Raw genomic sequence first — 18840 nt, 5'->3', positions numbered from 1 at the left:
TACTTAAAATGTTTATTCTGTGTTTCTCTGATGGTGGACGTGATTTTGGGATAGACGTGAACAATAGATGGCTGTTTTTTTAATTTAAGCTACCGTGTTTTTGAAGCAGCTGTAAGATACTCTATATTATAATGTCAATTTAGTTTTACAAAAAGGCATCTGAGAATAACGAGAAGCGTTCTTAGAAAAGCAATTAGTTAAAATAATTAAAAGAAAATTAGTATTTCAAATGAATGACTTGATACACTAAACGCTGGATAGTGAAATAAAACGCCGTTTAAAACGTTTGAAAGGCCTATTTTCAAGATAACAATCCCTAATTTTTCTTAGACCGAGTCCTTGTTTTGAGAACGCTTTTCCTTCCGGTGTTAGGCGACGACATCCGCTGCTGCTGGTCCTTTAATACTCTTCCCGTCGCCTTGGTTACAGGCAGGAAGTCACATCACAGAGTGGCGTTAGCATGACAACAGCTGGTACGTCAAGCGTTTCACGTTCGCGTTCCTTTTTGCTTTAGATTCACAAACAGCGACAGAGAGAGGTAAGCTCCGAGCCAGCGGCGCGGCGCGGCGCCTCGCATGTGCGTGTAAATAAAACGTGTCGTTTTCTGGGTGATCGCCATTTAAATGAAGTTGTGTTTATTTAGAAGATGAGCGGCGGCGCTGATGACGTCAAGCCCGTCACCTGCACCGTCAAACCTCCGGTGTACCTGCGCGTCGGGGACGACGTGGCAGACCCGGCCCGCTCGGGGGTGTGCGCCGTCGACGTCTCCCCCCCCTTCGGACGGCCCGTCAATGTAAGATGATGCAGACGGATGTCGTCCCAGTGAAGACATGTCCCAGCAGAGACCAGGACAGACAAGGACGTGTTTACTGCTTCACTATCCAATCAGCGCAAAGCAAGCTTGTGATCAATAACTTCAACATTTACTGTGTAATTTAATCCCTTGATGTCATGCAGTTTATCTTAAACCAGTTTACTTTCATAGAGTAAACGCTGCCCGTCCTGGATTAGTGACCCCAGCCCTAAAGCTTTGGCCCGTTGTGAAATAAATGTTATGTCGTGGCTCCGATCGGACTGGGAACTGCTGCTGACCTCTAGTGGTCATGTTTGGTACAAACCTAATCACTGAATACATCTTTGTGTACCCCCCCTGCTGTCTCCCCAGGACCTTAAATCTGCTCTGCAGCCGTATTTCTGGTGTTTCCTGCTGGTGCTGTCTAATAAAAGAGAAAATATTTCTTTCAATATTAAACTATTCCTGTCTGGGGAGAGCTTTAACACAACACTGACTCCCTTTTGCATTAAAATCAGATTTAATGCAAACTCCCCGCTAGCCCAGAGCTTTGAGTGGGGCTTGGCTGAGTCAGCGGTTAGGGTTAGATCCAGTTGCTGTTTTCGAACTTGAATTTCCTCTGGGTTCTCCGAGAACCTAGTTCTGGACCTCACCCCGGACCCTGGTCTCATGTTCTGTGCTCGCTGTCCGTCTTTTAGATCGAGACCCTCTCCTTTAAGAACTACTACACAGCCTATGTGACGCTACGCTTGCTGAGGCGGAGTCCCGGTAAGGAGGCCCCTGCCAAATGGTGCACCGCCATCAGAGACCTGCCCCTCATGGACAGCCCCCACACCGAAGGAGGCTCCCAGGACTACTACTCCATTCACAGAACACAGGTGGGTGGTGCCGTAGCAGCAGGGTCAGAGCCTGACACCCTGGACACGTCGCCAGCTCATCCCGAGGCCGCACAGAGACACACAACCCCTCACCCCTACGGCCAATTCGTAGTGATCGGTTCACCTGAGAGGAATCGAACCCAGAACCTTCTTGCTGTGAGGAGACAGCACAACCCACTGCGCCACCACCTGACCTGAGTGAGAATAAAAATACAGGAACGGTTGTGGAAACGTGGAGCTAATGCTCCCCGAGCCAATTTGCCTTTCCTCTATTTGTTTAATCTCTCGGCAGGTAGACCCGGGTGGGGTTTGGGGTAGACCCGGGTGGGGTTTGGGTAGACCCGGGTGGGGTTTGGGGTAGACCCGGGTGGGGTTTGGGTAGACCCGCGTGGGGTTTGGCTTCATCATCTTCATCAACGCTGAAGCCAACCGGTCCTGTTCCGTCTGTTTGGGTCGGGTAGATGCAGGTGGAACCGGATCACGTGGTGTCTGTGAGGCTGGTTCTGAAGCAGCCGTCCTCTGCCTGGATCACCTTCAGCCTGGAGGACATCAGGATATTCCCTCAGGCGGAGCCGGTTAGTCTCTAGTCTAGTTAACACAAACTAAACCAACTGGATCACTCTGCTAACTAGCTTCTAGCTTCTGGATCATTATTCATTATTGATTGGCCTGACTTGTAATCATCCTCATCACCATCGTGGATATAATGATGACACACTGCTGCGTCTTTGACTCCAAAGTTAATTCAGCGCTAAGCCTTGAGATGATATTTCCTGCTTTTAGGGCCCGGACAAGGAGGCTTGTGATTGGCTGTCGGACCTGACCCTGGTGGACCCTCATCCTGAGCTGGAGGTGTGTTTTTTCCTGATGGGTGGTCGGTTTATAGCTCCGCCCCGTCCCCAGGGTTCTGAATGGGTGGATTATTCTTTTCTTTTTCAAAGACGATGAGTTTGTCTCATCGAAATTCAAAAACATCCACGTAATTAAATAAATCAAAAGTAAAGGAAAAGCATCCCGACGTCCTTCCTGTGTGATAAATAAAGGGCTGTGGACGTGTGTCCCAGGGCCTCCCGGACCCCCGGGCGGTGTCCTCCAGCATCCAGCAGATGTGGGCCCTGACTGAAGTGATGCAGACCAACCAGACCGCATCCTCCATCGGACGCTTCGACGTGAGTCCGACACACACACACGCGGGTCGGCGCCGCTGGTTCTGAGCCGCTGCTCGTGCTGCTTTGATAATTTACCGAGAGCTGATGAGCACCCGAGTGACTGTTGGGGGGTCTTTGGTAAGTGAACCAATCAGGCGCCTTGTTTTGTGCTGCTGCAGGTGGACGGATGCTACGACGTGGAGCTGCTCTCGCTGACGTAGCAGCAGGTGGAGAGGACTTTTCAACACGTTTAGGTCTAAAGCCTTCAACAACCAGGCCCCTCCTTACCTTACCTGCTCTTGGTTCCAAAAATGTCCAAGAGCAGACTAGGGGGCGGAGCTTTCAGTTCTCAAGCTCCTTTATTGTGGAATCGCCTCCCTGATTGGGTTCGTGAGACAGACACCATCTCTATGCTCAAGAGTAGACTAAAGACTTTCCTTCTTAACAAAGCTTATAGTTAATCAATGCAATAATCAATATGTTGTCATAGGCCAGCACTGAACTCCTCCCTCTTCATCTGGTTATTCATGTTATAAATATATATCAGTAATCCCTCTCTCTCTCCCTCTGTTTCCCTGCTACACCTGTAAAGTGTCTTGATCATAATTTACTGTTATAATCTGATCCATTTATAAAAATTAATGGAATAATTCTGTGCTGTTGTTTTTTTTTTATGCTCTGAGCAGCATCTCACACCAAAACAATGTGGTTAGATAAATGTCTCCAACATTGTGGTTGCACTCATAGTGCTAAAAGCCTCCATTATAAGTAAATGGGAAAATCCAGATGTGTTTCTATCCAGACGGGAATCCGGATCGCTCTCAGAATCTAATGGATCTAAGTTAGAGCAAGACCCATCTTCAGATTGTATTGATCCAGATCCATGCAGCAGTTTTCCTGTAATCCTGCTGAGGTAACTCCTGAACAGATCTCCAGGACTGTGTATCATTATACTGAATTCGTAGATGTAAATCCAGAATTTATTTTCCACTTGTTTTACCAAAGATTCACATTTTTTAAATAGTTTCCGGGTCGGCTCCTCGAGGGACGTGAACATTAAACTCGCGTTTCGGGTACGTACAGATCACAACTCAGCGGTGTCTCTGAGTGGAAAACACACAACCACATTTTTTTTTTTTAATGTCTTGAGACATGCTTTAAAGGTGTGCACCAGAAACCTAGACGATTTGGATCATGTCCCTTTAGGGTTTCCACATCAGCATCACCAAAAGAAAAAACCCAAATTCACAAAACCGTGTCGGCGGGGGGGTTGGATGAGCTGAGCTGCCCCCTGTGGCCTATCAGACGTCAAAGCCTTCAGGAGTTTGACAAAGAAGGATGGATTTTAAATAGCTAGTAACGTTGCCCTTAGTTTCCTAAATGTTGATGGTAAAATGTGTTTTAAAGGTGATTAATATATTGATTGTTGAAGACTGAAGTCTCTTTAGGATCTGACAACAATTCACCCGGGACGTTTATTGGTTTCTGATTGATTGGTCGGGCGTTCAGATATTTAAATAACTCGGACGATGACCCGTTCAGCGGTCGGACACACTCTCAGCCCACCCAAAGTTCAAAGACTTATTGAACACACTGACAGTTCGTCCTCCTGGTCTTTTCACCGTTCTTTGCTCCTGCAACGCCGTCCTGCTGGTGTCGGAGGATTTCAGGAACTCTGACAGACGTGGATGTTCAGAGGCCAAATGATTCCAGCGCTGCTAATGATAGCTATGGAAGCAAAGATTGAGACAGACATGTTATCTCATGTTCAGAGGGAGCAGGGACAGGTTCCATTGACCTGCAACTTGGTTAGAGCATGAAGATAAAGTCTAGATAAAAGGGCTCTACGTTAAATTCGAGTAGAACGCGGTGTTAAACCGTGGTCCTTCACTCGGGCAAGACCGGATGTATTATTGGTCACATCTCATGCGAGATCCATCCTGGCCCCGAAGGTTCTATAGCTTCTTGTTAAATATTTGAGAATTAGAAGGTGCTCAATGAGGTCCGGAGGCTGGTCGGCTTCTGAAACCCTTTGAAGGTCCGGGCTGCCCATCAGAGTGAAGGCTTGTCCAGGAAGGCCATTAAGGGAAGCCTACGTCCCAGGTCTTAAGCAGGATAACTGGCAGGACCAGCATAATTGGGAGGCAAATATTCCATGATGCCATCATAAAGGCTAAGCAGTAAATGTGAGACTTTTCCATGACAATCCGAATGATGTCATAGTGGTTTACGAGGACATGAACGGTGTGTGAACCCAAACATGAGGTGCCGCACACAGACCTGGTACTGGTGCTGCTGGCGATGTTACTGGTGTTGGGGACTCCTTCTACCGGCCATTGACTGGTGGCTGGTCTGGTCTCACCGTCCACAGAAAAAGGCTCCAAGTGATTTCCAAAAACACTTCCTTGTCCCTGTATTGAAAAAGGTAACAGCGTCTTTTGGACTCCAAGTGAACACTGATGGAGACAGAGGGTGTCCCTAACACACTGTGGACACACAACTGGAAAGACTGTTTCAGAGCGCTGTTAGAAAGCATGCCCTGCTGCTAGCTCAGCGTTTCGTCCTCTCCTGTTACCCTGAACACGCCCTCCTCCGCAGCTTCTTCAGCAGCTCGCTCCATCTCTTCTTCAGTCAGGAGGTCTCCGGAGATGGTCCGGTGGAGCTCTGGAGCCACCTCCTCCTCGATGTTCCGCAACCCTGCCTGACACAGAGGATAAAGACGACTACACACGTCATCGTTGTGTCGTCATGGCATCAGCGTCATAGGATTCCTAGATTTGCTCAGCGGCGGTGTTAGCGGGTCCGCAGTAGTGACTGCTCACCTGTATCTCATGCGTAGCGCTGTTCTTGGTGGGCCGGTAGCCATAGTATTCTTCCTGTCTCTTCTTCATTTTCCGGAAGTAATCCTGGATCAGGAAAGTGGCGTAGAACTTTCCCACCGTCACCTCATCATCTGTTTGGGTTTAGAAAGAAAAGCCCCACCCCTAGTAAGCCTGCCTGCAACCTTTAAGGAGTGACGCCATCTGGAGGTGTGGTTGTCGTAGTGTACCTCCTATGGGGGGGATGACTTGATCCAGAAGTTTCATACTGGTGCGCTTCCAGATCTTTTTGATAATTCCCCTCAGCTCCTCATTGGCCTGTTCAAAATTACCTGAGCAAAAGAAAATTCAATTCAATGAGTTAAAGTCAAGAGTCAACAAATGTGACTTCAAGGAATCGGATGATTCTCTCCAAGTCCTTCATGTGTGAGCGATGGAAATGACATGACTCAATGTGGTTGCACAAACCTTCCGTCTTTATTTTCAGCGCAGTTCTCACCAGGGCGAACAGCGTGGCGTTGAAGGTGACGGTTCCGTCGCTGTTCAGGGGCATGTTCATGGAGACCAGTCTCTGCAGCGACCAATCACAGGGTTAGAAATCCCAGGCTCGCCAACAGGCACCGAGAACACCACTTCAAATTCTAAAGCACGGAATCCTTCTTTTAAATCCTAAGTAAAATGTAAGTATGTTTTTGAAGCAGAAGAAAAAGAAAAGGCCTCAAAGAAGGTAAGAAAGGCGGCGCAGTCAGAGTGAATGAGCCCGGCTGAACGTCTCTCACCTTGCAGGCGATGCGATGAGGACAGAACTTTCCAAACCCCAAAGGAGGAGGTATTCTCCTCAGGAGAGTCACAACATCAAGATGTTTTATACGGCCCCTAAGAGAAAGAACCAAAAGTACCTCAAAGGGAAAAGTAGCGTCCTTTTAATAGCAGAGACAAAACGTTCCTCCAGCTAACGGCAGCGTCTGGCGAGATGGGCGGGGACTTCCCTGGCGGTCCACGGTCAAAATGAAACCGCTTAACCCAAACTCCTGCTACAGCTCACGACGCTTACGTGGCCTCTGGATCATATTCTGCCCAGATTTTCTTGAATTCATCCAGGTGCTGTGGGCCAAGGATGGACCAATCACGAGTCAGATAGTCAAAGTTATCCATGATGACCGCCACAAACAGGTTGATGATCTGTAAAGGACAGGTTGAAAACGAACCGGCTGAGAGACGGTCCACATCAGAACCTGTATTCACGTGTAATATATGTTAATGCACGTTTTCCTTTTACCAGAAAGGCACAGAGCATGTAGAAACTCATGAAGTAGATGATGGAAAAGTTGGATCCACAGGTGTACTCCTCCGTAGGCAGGTGATCTGACTTGGGGTCACACTTCTTCCCATACATGCACGCCAACATCACCTCATGCCACGCCTCCCCTGTAGCACACCTGGACAAGAGACGCATCAACATGTGTCCATCGCACCTCCAACCTCTCTCAGTCCCTCCTTCCTTAACAGTCTTGTTAGTGGAGTCCTTAGTGACGGGATCCACTAGACTAGGGAACCGACTTGGTTTCTAATGGCGGGTTGAAGTCAGTGAGCTTTTGAAGCAGACGTTGTCGGATAAAGCGACAGCAGCGGAACACGGACTGACCTGAACAGCAGCAGAACAGCATGCGGGAACGTCTGGAAGTTGTTGTTCCTGTCGATGTACGTCCCATCAACCAAGGCGATTTTACCAAATATCTGCAGCGAATACAAACACCACCTGAGAAAGTTCACCTGACCTCCCATCGCCACAGAGGGGAGGAGTTAATGGCTGAACATTTGAAGGTAGAATCAAAAATGTCATTGACAAGGCAGATTATAGAAAGATAGAGTTTAAATGTAATGGAGTCTCATGATCCTCACGGATATCCGGTATGTGCTCACCTGCATTCCTACCACCGCGTATATGAAGAACAGCATGAGGATGAGGAGCGCCACGTAAGGAAGAGCCTGCAACACAACAACCAACGTGAGGACACGACGACAGCTGGAACCCGAGGCACGGCGCCGACTCTGACCTGGAGGGATTTGATGAAGGTCCACAGCAGGTTCCGGATGCCCTCGGAGCGATTCAAAAGCTTCACCAGACGCATGACGCGAAAGAGCCGGAAGAACGTGACGGACACGCTCATGTTCTCAGAGGACTTGAGAGACACAGAGACAGCGGGCTGGACGTTACGGCTGGCGACGGCCTGCTAACTGAAACGCGTAAAGGTGCCAGCTACTCACAGCGATCGCCTGCATGGGATCCACCGCCTGCAGAAACAAAGGTGTGTCTGAACGCACGGCCTGGACAAGCACGCTTTCACATGCATGCCCTAAAGCCTAAACGTTCGGCTCAACCCACGCACACGCCATCGCTACGAGAAGCAAGGCGGTGTGTGGAAATGCAAACGCAAATGAAGCAGTAGTGCAGAACAAAAGCTGGAAAGAAGTGAAAGCTGGGGCTGTAAACACGTCGTCGTGGTCTCGGGTTGGGTCGGATCGTTTTGGGTTTGCGTCCCTTCTTGTTTCTGCTCCTGCGGTGTGGGTGTGGCAGGAGGCTTTTCCTCGGTCCATTTCTCAGGGCACAAACTCGTTCAAGCAAAAGAGGAAATGCTTTATGCTAACATGCAGACATGCTACTTTAGCGTTAGCGTCACCATTCGGTTTAGCTGCTGACTCTGGACAAGCATTACATGCAACACGTGAAGGTCATGACGAAGTGAAGCAGGTGAATAATTACAGCGCAGCCATGGAGACAGTAGAGTCCTCCAGAGGAGGCCAGCGCTGCCTGTGGGAGGAAGCACAAAGTTAAGAGGAGGTGTGTGTGTGTGTGTGTGTGTGTGTGTGTCAGAGAGAGACGCCGTACTCACATCGATTTCGCTCAGCATCACGTCCACAACACTTCCAATAACGATGACAAAGTCAAAGACGTTCCAGGGGTCTCCAAAATAACCCTGTGAGGCAGAGGAGCAGGTGTGGCTACGAGTCTGACTGGAGGTCATGTGACCTGAATGAGATCGGACCAGAAGCCGAATGCCTTGCCGGTTTCTAACGGATGACACAGAACGGCCTAACCTTCGCTTTGAAGGCCATGAGCTTGAAGATCATCTCCACGGTGAAGAGCACGGTGAAAATCACGTTCAGCATGTCAGACAGGTGAGTGACGTGATCTGACTGGTTACAGTGCTGCAGGTGAAACAGGTACCGTCTGAGGACCAAGTGTGTGTGTGTGTGCGTGTGTGTGTGTGTGTGTGAGTGTCACCTGTACCTGTATTCCCAGACACATGGTGTTGAGCATGATGAGCAGGAACATCAGGTACTCAAAGTAGCAGGAGGTGACGACGTACCACACCTGATACTGGTAGGGGTTTTTGGGGATGTAACACCTCAGGGGTCGAGCCTTGAGAGCGTACTGGACACACTGACGCTGGGGGGGGGGGTCAAAAGAGAGGAAGATGAGGTCAATCCAACGAAGGCAACAGCAGACATCGCTGAAGGAGAAGCCTGCTCACCTGGTTCTTATCCAGCTCACAGTTCTTATACTCCTGCTCCCCCTGCTCCTGGAAAGTGACGATGACGAAGCCCACAAATATATTCATCATGAAGAAGGCGATGAGGATGAGGTAGATGATGAAGAAGATTGAGATGGCCACTCGGTTGTTGTACACCGGACCTTTGTCTTCCAAGTTGGAATCAATGGCTTTGTAAAGGATCCTACAGGCAGCAAAGAGGAGCCCAAACTTCACCAGGTGTGGTGGTCCATACCCCGCCCCCACAGAGACCGCCCCCACCAATCACAGCTCACCTTGGCCATCCTTCAAAGGTGGAGATGGTGAACAGCGCCAGCATGCCATTCAGGATGTTGTCAAAGTTGAGCTCCGAGTTGGTCCATTCCCTCTTCCGGACCTCCATGTCGTGGAGCGCCCCCTCCTGGTACCTTATATACCAGCCTCTGAGACAGAGGTGAGAAGGAGCACAGTCACCTGGACAGTTCCAGTTGCATTTGACACCACATAGAAGGACATTTAAATGAGAGAGCACATTTTGGACTTTCCAGCTAAATCTAGAGCAGGCAGCTGGACCGGTCTCATGAAACCACAAGGTCCTCACTTGCATGTCTCCGCTGTCATTTTGTCGGAGTCTGTGCAGGCGTAGAACTTTCCCTGCAAGGTGAGCAAACAGGTGACAAACATGACCTCAACCAGTCCCCACAGATTCCCGGTTCATTCCCGTCTCTTCTCACTTTGAAAAGCTGGACTCCGATGCAGGCGAACATGAAGTCCAGCAGCATGGTGACCAGGACGATGTTCCCGATGGTCTTTACAGCCACAAACACACACTGGACCACGTGCTGCGGAGACAGGAGGCCGATCAGGACAGATGGGGGGGGGGGGGGGGGGGCTCGCTTTGACAAGTCACATGTTGGTGGACATGTCTCACCTTCAGGCCCTTGGCCCTGTTGATGGCCCTCAGGGGCCGGAGGACCCTCAATACCCTCAAAATCTTCACCACTGAGATGGCGCTGGATCTGCATGTGTAAAAGCATCACACTTACCCAGAGAGCATCTGTGTTACATCTCAACCTTTGTAAACTCAGCGCCAACAATATTCTGAGCATTGTTACAGGAAATGGAAGCGCGTAGGGCCCCTCCCATGGATTCGACTCAGCTCTGAGACTGGCTGACACGTTGCGGTCCCACCTGAAGGTGGTCTCTGCTCTACCTGACTCCACTTACTCAATGCCCATCGAGAGGAGAGAGACGCTGACCACCAGCAGATCCAGGATGTTGAACGAATTCCGGCAGAAGGAGCCTTTGTGAAGAATGGCGCCGTATGTGGTCATCTGGAAAATGAAAGCTAATTATCCACTCTGATGACCCAGTTTTAATGAGGTAGCAACCAGAACCCACACGTGGGCAGGAACGAAGGCCTTTGTTTTCATCAATCTCTCATGTCCTCCCTCACTACGTCCATGTATCTTCTCCTGGGTCGTCCGCTAGACCTGTTCCCTGGCAGTTCCGTCCTCAGCATCCTTCTACCGATATAGTCCCTGTCTCTCCTCTGGACATGTCCAAACTATCAAGGTCTGGTCTCTCTGACCTTGTCTCCTAAACGTCTAACCTTCACTGTCCCTCGTATTGTCTCATTTCTAATACTGTCCTATCAGCAGTTATATCCATTTAGCAATGATAGAACATACAAGCAGAAGAAGACGTGACCTCCCGCGGGACGCCTCGTTACCTTCAGCACAATTTCTGCCGTAAACACTGACGTGAAGACGATGTCAGCGTAGGCCAAGACCTGGAAAGGTCCCATCAATAGTGTTACTGGTTTTACTCAATGCACGTCATTTATGGATCCTGACTGAAGACTGGCATGCACTGGGTCACCTGGTTCCTGAAGGACATGGGGTCGATGGGATCCTCAGCAGCTAAAGAAATAGACGACAGGAGGATGAAGAGGAGGATGATGTTGGTGAAAGACGTTGTATTGATAATACGGTGGCAGAGCTTCCTGAACCTGGAGGGATGAAAACACATCGTCAGAGGACCCCGGCTGGAGATTGATGTCTGGGCCATATTCAGAACGTGAAGGACATGTGCGGACATGAACTGGTTTCATCTTCATCGCTACCTGTGAACCATTCATCAGTGTGTTCATCAACACCACCAATCTCAGCCTTACTTGTTCTGCGGTCCAAAGATAAAAAACGAGCTGGCTTCTGGCATTGGCACCGCCTCCTCCTTCAGTTGCAGGTCAGCCATTGGACGAGGTCGAGGGCTTTCTGGGATCTCAGGGTCCTCCTCCTCATCATCACCTAGCCAATGGAAAGAGAGGAAGGTTTAGAGGATGGCGTTCTTGCTTGCATGACCTGGATACCAGGATTTACCAGGAAAGTCTGCTGGAGGGAAAGGATCCTTGATTTCGTTGACGTTGGACTCAAACTCGTCGATTTTGAGCTGCAGATTAAAAATGAAAGTTTAAAGAGTTCAAACGGCAGATTGACGTGTTTGATGCGCCGAGGCCTCACCTTGGCCGTCGTAGGAATACCTTCTACCTTGGCTCGTTGCTCAGCCAGCTTCTTTGCCAAGTTTGCTTTCTCCTCTGTCGCCTTGTCGGGCAGGCTAGCCCTGAAAATCAGAACCGATCAATCCGGCGGTTCGATCAGCGGGATACAGCCAGAGCCGCAATCTGGTACTCAGATTACATCTGGAATCAGACTACACCCGTAATCGCATTAAATCTGGTACTGTGTGATTGGACATCATTCCACCTGATCGGTTTCGGATTACCATTGACGATGTCCTGATCATCGTATTGCCCGATCGGTTTTGGATTACCAACCTGAGCGCTTTCTTGAGTTTTTTCTCCTCAGCTTTCTCTTTCTGCGCCAAAGTCAGAGACTCCGCCTCCGCTAAGTTATCAACGGCGATGGCGAGGAAAACGTTCAAAAGGATGACTTAATGAGAAAGTCAAAGACAACGAATGATTGATTGGTAAAACACACACACACACACACACACACACTATAAGGATACAGTTTCCACAGACGAAGAGAATGATGAAGTAGATGCTGACTAGAATTCCAGGCATGCCGGGTCCTCCGTGGGCCATGATTCCGTCGTACATGACGGCGTTCCAGTCCTCTCCTGTCAGGATCTGAAAGAGAATTTCTGAACTCAATTATCAACTGTCAACGATTTTAGTTCAGTTGGACTTGAAGTCTTAAAACTGTCTGCCGATGAACGAGAACCTAAAACAAACCACCATACATATCTCACTTGTCCCTTTTTCCTGACCCGGAACGCTCAACGGACTCGTCAGACCTGTTTGTATCAGAAGTTATCACTACAAAGAGAAAGGTTCATAAAACTGGAGCCAGTGAGAGTTTCAGGATCAATTCAAAACTGATCAACTAGGTATTAAAGCCCAGTGTTCACCGTTTCTAATCAAAGCAGACTTTAAGGTTACCAGAGGTTAACTCTTCCATCGTTTCAGCTGGAATGATCCTGGACAGGTGGGCGTGGCTCGTACCTGGAAGACGGTGATGAGGGCCTGGGGGAAACTATCAAAGGTGCTGCGAGGTTTCACCCTGTCTGGAAAGTTGAACTTCCCTCCGAAAACCTGCATGCCCAGCAGGGAGAAGATGACGATGAAGAGGAAGAGGAGCAGCAGCAAGCAGGCAATGGAACGCACAGAGTTCAAGAGGGAGGCCACCAGATTACTGAGCGACGTCCAGTATCTGGAGGGTGGAGACGTTACTCAGATTACTACAGAGTAACTGAAGGTTACAAGAGTGTAAATCAGTTACAGCAGTTTAGCGGCAAAGTTGTTTAGCAGCGGGATTGTTTAGCGGCGTGGTCGTTTAGCGGCGGGGTCTGAGGGACGTAACTCCGTCGTTCAGTGAGGACCAGCTGTAGTCCTGTTATTAGAGCGCAGATCACCTGCTTAAATTACAATGAATCAATTACTCAGGCTGTGGGTGTTGATCAGTGACGGCCCTACCTGGTGACCTTGAGCAGGCGGAGGAGGCGGATGCAGCGCAGCACAGAGATTCCCATGACGGACATGAAGCCCATGTGGACCAGGATGAGCTCCGTGATGCCGGTGGACACCACGAAGCAGTCGAAGCGGTTGAAGAGCGACATGAAGTAGGACGGCAGGCCCAGGGCGTACATCTTCATCAGCATCTCCAGGGCGAACATGGACAGCAGGAACTTGTTGGCGTTGTCTGTCCACAGGGACAACAAAGCTAGTCATCATTCAGAGAGCGAATCAGGAAGCAGGTCTGTAGCATAGCGCGTACTAAACAAACAATAATAACCAATGAGCATCCAGCGAGCGGCGGGTCCGACCTTGCCAGCTGGTGAGTCGCTCTGTCTGCTGGTGGTGTTCTGTGGCGATGGCCAGCGTGTTGAGGAAGACCAGCGTGATGACCCACCAGTAGAACAGCCTGGATTTCACGTACACTCGGCATTTACGACGCAACCAGCGATTCCACTTTCGCGCCATCTTACTGCACAGAAAGAATGGCATGGGCACGGAAATGTGGTGAAAGTGTGGAAGTGCATGTCGAGACTTTTCGGCTGATGGGTTTCTGGAGGTATGAATCATTTTAACTCTATATTTTTTTTTAACTCTATATTTGAGGACGCTGGACTGACTAGTAATAGACAATCCGCTGCATGGTGTCCATTTTGCTGACACTTCCGGTTTCCGAGCTTCCGTTTTCTGTGGTGAGGAGACCTGGTGAGAAAGTCCACGTCAGGCAGAGCGTCACATTTAGAGCAGAGCCACACATTTGAAATGGACAGACACTTAAACGAGTTCAAACTCAAAAAAGAAGACATTTTCTTATCGAAGGATGTCTTCAGCTGCCTGCACTGGATGAACTTTATTCTGAACTCCTACTTCTTCTAGCGACTCGTCTCCTTTCTATCAGTAACATATCTGCCTATTTTTCTACTTGACTGTCTTACCGTGTCTGTCCTGATCATTATCCATGACCTCAGCCTGAGTGATCCATTCCATGTAACCTTTCAGATCTTCATCCAGCTGCTGGGTTTCCCTCAGCTTCTGGAACTCCCCTCGGGACTTGGCCTTCTCTCGTTCTTTGGTGAATTCACTATCACAAACCAGAAGACAAGTAATGTGGAGAGCAGACATCCGAGGATAGCTCTGAGTAAGGCGGGTACAACACATTAAGGGCAGGGACACAGACTCTGGGTGGGTCGAGATCTTACCCACTGAGGACACCCAGAACCAGGTTGAGCACGAAGAAGGAGCCTACCAGGATGAGTGTGGTGAAGTAGATCCATGGCCATTCCATTCCTATGGCATCGTTTACCTGTCGGTCAACCAAAATAGGAACTATTTTGATTGCATGTTTTTATTGATTGCATGGGAGTCAATATTAGAAGAGTTTTAGAGTTTTAGCATAACACACCTCCATTAATTATTTGTTCTATTAGAGACGGAATCTCGAGGGACACATCCGGGATGATCAGACTGATTCTGAATCTAGTAGGACATCCGTTTGTACATGTACGATTAATGTCTTTGGTAGCTCTGTGGTTGCTTTGTCTATGGCCAGCACCGAAGTCAGTCTTAGCTTGGCCTATCCAAAACTACATTGTTAGCCTAAATGAGACTGAGCGTTACCCAGTAGAGGACATCAGTCCACCCCTGTGTGGTGATACACTGGTAGACAGTCAGCATGGAGAAACCCAGGTTGTCAAAGTGGGTGATTCCGTTATTTGGGCCTGGCCAGCCAGCACGACACTCGGTACCGTTGATGGTGCATCGGCGGCCATTCCCTGCTTGGGCGCAAGGAGCCGGCTTCTCATTCTCCACCGTAGCAATGATGTCTGAATGTCACAGGAAGATGAAGAACAATGGACAGAATGGTTGATAATGGTTAAAGGATGATATTTCTTGGAGATGCACCCATCGGTTTTCCTTTTTAATGCCACCCTAAAACCAGGATTGGGCCAGAAAGATTTTGGCTCCCACCAGAATATCGTTTTCCATCGAAATGCCTTGACAGTCTGGTACCAGCATATCTTTGAACGTTTACCAGTCTGCAGAGTCGTGCTCCCAGGTAGCCGGGCAGCTCTTCTCTGCAGTCTGAGTAGAACCGGAGTCAGAGCTGTCATTATCAGCCCTCCTCTGTGTGTGGCTGGGTTGCGTCTACCTTTCATAGTTCTGAATCCTACAGCATACGAGCTTAAAGCAGTCGTGATTAGAGTGTAATCACTCTGCCAGGTGAGTCGGAGAGATGTAAATATACGCTCATTGCTTCAACACTAAACTAGATGTCTGTGTAGGTTCTCAGTCATCCAGGTGCAGGTAAATCACCAAGATTCAACCGGACTTCAAGCTTCATTGAAGACGTTTCACCTTCATCCAAGAGGCTTCTTCAGTTCTGAGAACTGTTCTGGGAACTGAAGAAGCCTCTTGGATGAAGAAGTCCAGTTGATTCTTCTTTTTTGCACTTTGTGACTAAACTAAAGGGAAGTCAGTCCACCAATCAGAGCAGCACATCTCTAACATCACAGCTGCGTTTCAACACTGAGTTGCATGCTGTACTTGTGCCTGTGTAGTAGCAGGTCTTATGCATCTTGCACTTGAAGAGCTCCAATGCCATAATGGAGTAGATGGTGACCATGAAAAAGACCAACAGGGTGATGTGGAAAAGAGGTAGCATGGACTTCAGGATGGAGTTCATCACCACCTGTAGACCTGAGGATCAAAGCAGGACCAGGTTTGGAAAGGACTCAATGCTGCTGCTTGAAGCAGGCAACTATTCCCCAACTGTTCCCCAACCATTCCACAATGGAGTACGAGCTCTGGCTCGACACTGGATTACACTCGCAATGGATATTCTGACCAGTGGACGGTCCACTTACTGGGAACTCCAGAGACAAGTCTGAGCGGTCGGAGGACCCTGAATGCTCGTAGAGCTTTCATGTCAAAGCCACCTTTCTCTCCAACCGGAGCCTCGACCCCACTGATGTGGTTAATGGCGTCCACGGCCACAGTGAACAGGCTGTGGAGACAGAACAGCATGGGCTTGAACTTTGAACGAAGTCCACGGTGTCCAAAGGTCGTTGTGGACATTTCTAACCTCGTTTTACATTTTACATGTTTTTAAAGTTTTGAAATTCAACGGTAGTATATTACACAGCTGGTCCTTTATTAACAACGTACTTGTTTAACGATGACTCGGAGTTCCGACGGGCTTTCTGAAATGTAAAAGTCTGTGTTTAGCCGAGTGGAATGCATCGGCATCAGAGTTGTGAGGGAGTACTACACATTACAGTATAAATGGAATATACGTATGAAATATAAACATTTTTGACCACGCAAAACATCGTCCAAGTTGTCGGTCAACGGGGTGTTGTTTAACGACGAATTAGCGATGGACCAGCTGTCTAACTTCAAATCAATCAATACAATCGATGGATCAGACAAAGGCTTTCAGGTAAACCCTGGGATTAAGAGTCAGCAGGTGATAATATATTCCTCCGACAAAAGAAATTTAAATTCAAAATTTCACCAAATTTAAAATTATCTTGAAATATGAAAAGATTTTTTGTTGAAACTTGAATTTGCAGTTTGCCAGATTCACGTTAACTTACCCAACAGACACGCAAACAAAATCCAGAATGTTCCAACAGTTTCTTAAATATGCATCAGCATGGAACAGAAACCCGTAAGCGACGATCTTCAGGAAACATTCAATAGAGAAGATGATGAGGAAGATGTACTCCAGGCTTTCCTGCAAGACAATCAGAATACCAGCCGTAAACAAGCCTACAGTCACCGCGTGGTCCGATCCGGCTTGGAATCACCTGCTGACATCATTCTGTGTCTGCAGGTATTTTAATGCTGTCAGAGTGAGTTGGGTCTTCTGTCTATTCTCGTCACATATTCTCACTACAGGAAAGTCCAATGGCCTCTCCTGTTTCAGTAGAAACACACTGCCAGTACTGGGTTCTGCAGCCATGTGACCCGGCTCAGTATCATCCTCCCATTCTTTTATTGGAACAACAATAAAGTAATTCATTATAAATGCGGCCGAACCTCGGTTCTCCAGCGACTCAACAAATAGTTGGAGTTTAAAATGCCTCGGAAGTCGAACAGATTCAAACACACGACTGGAGCCGGGCTGAACGAGGGCAGAGCTATACCTGAGCAGGTTCACCCGTAGGAGAAAGACTGTGTGCTAATGTTTCGCTTTGTATGCGTGTTTTTTTGCTTTGTTCTCTTTAGCTCTTTGTCATGGCTACAAAGAAAGGCAGCAGTAAAACTACTGGAAAAGAAAAGAGGAAAGCAGTGAGAATAACTGTTGAATTAAAGAAGGAAAGAATCACCAAATATGGAAACAGCATCCATGTCTGGGATCCTGCTGCACGACGGGATGGAGAAATCAACGATTTAGACTTTACTATCGAAGACTGAGCTAAAGAGAAGGAATAAAACCCAGGAGGACAGTTACCCAGTCGTTTAAAGGAGGAGGACTCTCTCCATTAAATGGAATAACCCCTCCCCCTCCCTTCTGTCCCTCCCGACACCGCAGCCAGAACATATTAATATAACTGGAGGCGTGTAAATGGACATTTACCTGCTGCGTCGGAACCGATTCATATCGTTTACGTTATTTATTATGGGAAATACTGTTTCGGTTTTAGAACAGTATTACGGAACAAATTCTGTTGGAGAACCGAGGTTCCGCTGTACTTGATCAAATCAGTAGAATATAAACCTTATTACTCAACAAAAATGGTTCTTGTTGTGTTTAAGCTTTAACTGTCTGTCATCAGAATCCAAAAGAGCCCAAAGTAAATAGAATGAAGGTTGGGCCTTAGAACTCTGGATCTGGATCAGTCCCGGTTTATAGAATAAATGAATCTCTATGTTTACAAAGATTAAAGAGAAACTCACACAATAATGCAACCAGCATCATCTTCATCATCTGCATCATGCTCATCAGCCTTTCTGAGGAGGCTGTGTTTTACCCACTGGCAGCGTGACGCCAGGGTTCAGCCGGCACTGAACTATTTGGGTTCATCTGGGTTTTTTAGATTGGTGTCTACGTTAGAGCTCGATGCATGTCACTGGATGACGGGATGTCAACATGACAAGATCTGAGACCCGGTCTGAACTGAGACCATCTAATCAACCAATAACCACGGCTGAAAGCGCAGCGGCCGGGCCGGGCCGAGTTCAGGCGAGGCGTCCCCACCAATAGAAGCATGCTGACCCACCAGGTTGCTGTTGGTCTTGTTGCTGTCCTCCTCTGGCATGGGCAGGTACACGGCCAGAGCCACACAGTTGGCAAAGATGGCCAGAAGGATGATAATTTCAAAGGGTCTGAAGGTTGTTCATCGGAAGCTAACATGCTAACATGCTGTATGACCAAAACGAATCCGACTTCTACAAAGCAACACAGACACGGCAGCATTCCTCACAGCGCCAGCAGGATACTTCCATTCCACGATGCCAATGCAGGCCCGGCGAAACGGATTCTTCAGGCTGAGGAACAGCAGGGAGCGTGCCGGCCTGGGATTCCCTCCTGTAGCCATCAGCTTCTTCAGCTTTTCCTTCTGTTTCCTCTTCAGAGTCTCCTCGTCCATGATGTAGGAGGACAGCGGAGGGCTGCTGCCGTCGGCCAT

At 48.4% G+C, this 18840-nt stretch overlaps 2 protein-coding genes across 3 annotated transcripts; one reads left to right on the top strand and one right to left on the bottom strand.

Annotated features, from left to right (window-relative positions):
* Positions 1-434: 434 nt before the first annotated feature.
* nicn1 (nicolin 1) lies at positions 435-3436 on the top strand. 2 transcript variants are annotated; one of them, XM_068742976.1, is made up of 7 exons: positions 435-538; positions 644-793; positions 1492-1671; positions 2133-2246; positions 2455-2523; positions 2736-2840; positions 2999-3436. In XM_068742976.1, exons 2-7 carry the CDS (start codon positions 647-649, stop codon positions 3038-3040), a joined length of 657 nt encoding a protein of 218 aa, XP_068599077.1. In that variant the 5' UTR covers positions 435-538; positions 644-646; the 3' UTR covers positions 3041-3436. The 2 variants fall into 2 exon arrangements, with proteins under 2 accessions (XP_068599077.1, XP_068599078.1); XM_068742977.1 differs by having other exon boundaries at positions 437-538; positions 647-793.
* Positions 3437-3791: 355 nt separating this feature from the next.
* On the bottom strand, positions 3792-18840 carry LOC137898923 (dihydropyridine-sensitive L-type skeletal muscle calcium channel subunit alpha-1-like). The gene is made up of 42 exons (XM_068742974.1): positions 18653-18840; positions 18433-18538; positions 16804-16943; positions 16072-16211; positions 15752-15904; positions 14825-15030; positions 14407-14510; positions 14143-14288; positions 13828-13909; positions 13519-13679; positions 13169-13394; positions 12698-12905; positions 12202-12322; positions 12008-12122; positions 11694-11793; positions 11553-11622; positions 11348-11480; positions 11053-11182; positions 10904-10963; positions 10399-10505; positions 10103-10190; positions 9906-10013; positions 9773-9825; positions 9468-9614; positions 9175-9376; positions 8931-9089; positions 8738-8848; positions 8533-8616; positions 8403-8450; positions 7907-7933; positions 7696-7821; positions 7562-7627; positions 7284-7375; positions 6918-7077; positions 6693-6820; positions 6418-6514; positions 6107-6209; positions 5869-5970; positions 5642-5772; positions 5395-5520; positions 5100-5230; positions 3792-4547 (listed from the first exon to the last, which is right to left on the bottom strand). Exons 1-42 carry the CDS (start codon positions 18838-18840, stop codon positions 4538-4540), a joined length of 4995 nt encoding a protein of 1664 aa, XP_068599075.1. The 3' UTR covers positions 3792-4537.

Source organism: Brachionichthys hirsutus, chromosome 8 (assembly GCF_040956055.1).
Source record: "Brachionichthys hirsutus isolate HB-005 chromosome 8, CSIRO-AGI_Bhir_v1, whole genome shotgun sequence".
NCBI classification, from domain to species: Eukaryota; Metazoa; Chordata; class Actinopteri; order Lophiiformes; family Brachionichthyidae; genus Brachionichthys; species Brachionichthys hirsutus.
This window is presented reverse-complemented; position numbering and strand designations above follow the sequence as displayed.

Coding starts and splice junctions, on each gene's coding strand:
- nicn1 (XM_068742976.1), top strand. CDS start 647: ATGAGCGGCGGCGCTGATGACGTCAAGCCCGTCACCTGCACCGTCAAA. Junction 794..1,491: donor CCTTCGGACGGCCCGTCAAT/GTAAGATGATGC, acceptor TCCGTCTTTTAG/ATCGAGACCCTCTCCTTTAA. Junction 2,247..2,454: donor TATTCCCTCAGGCGGAGCCG/GTTAGTCTCTAG, acceptor TCCTGCTTTTAG/GGCCCGGACAAGGAGGCTTG.
- LOC137898923 (XM_068742974.1), bottom strand. CDS start 18,840: ATGGCCGACGGCAGCAGCCCTCCGCTGTCCTCCTACATCATGGACGAG. Junction 6,515..6,692: donor GAATATGATCCAGAGGCCAC/GTAAGCGTCGTG, acceptor TCTTTCTCTTAG/GGGCCGTATAAAACATCTTG. Junction 5,231..5,394: donor CGGAGGAGGGCGTGTTCAGG/GTAACAGGAGAG, acceptor TTTTCAATACAG/GGACAAGGAAGTGTTTTTGG.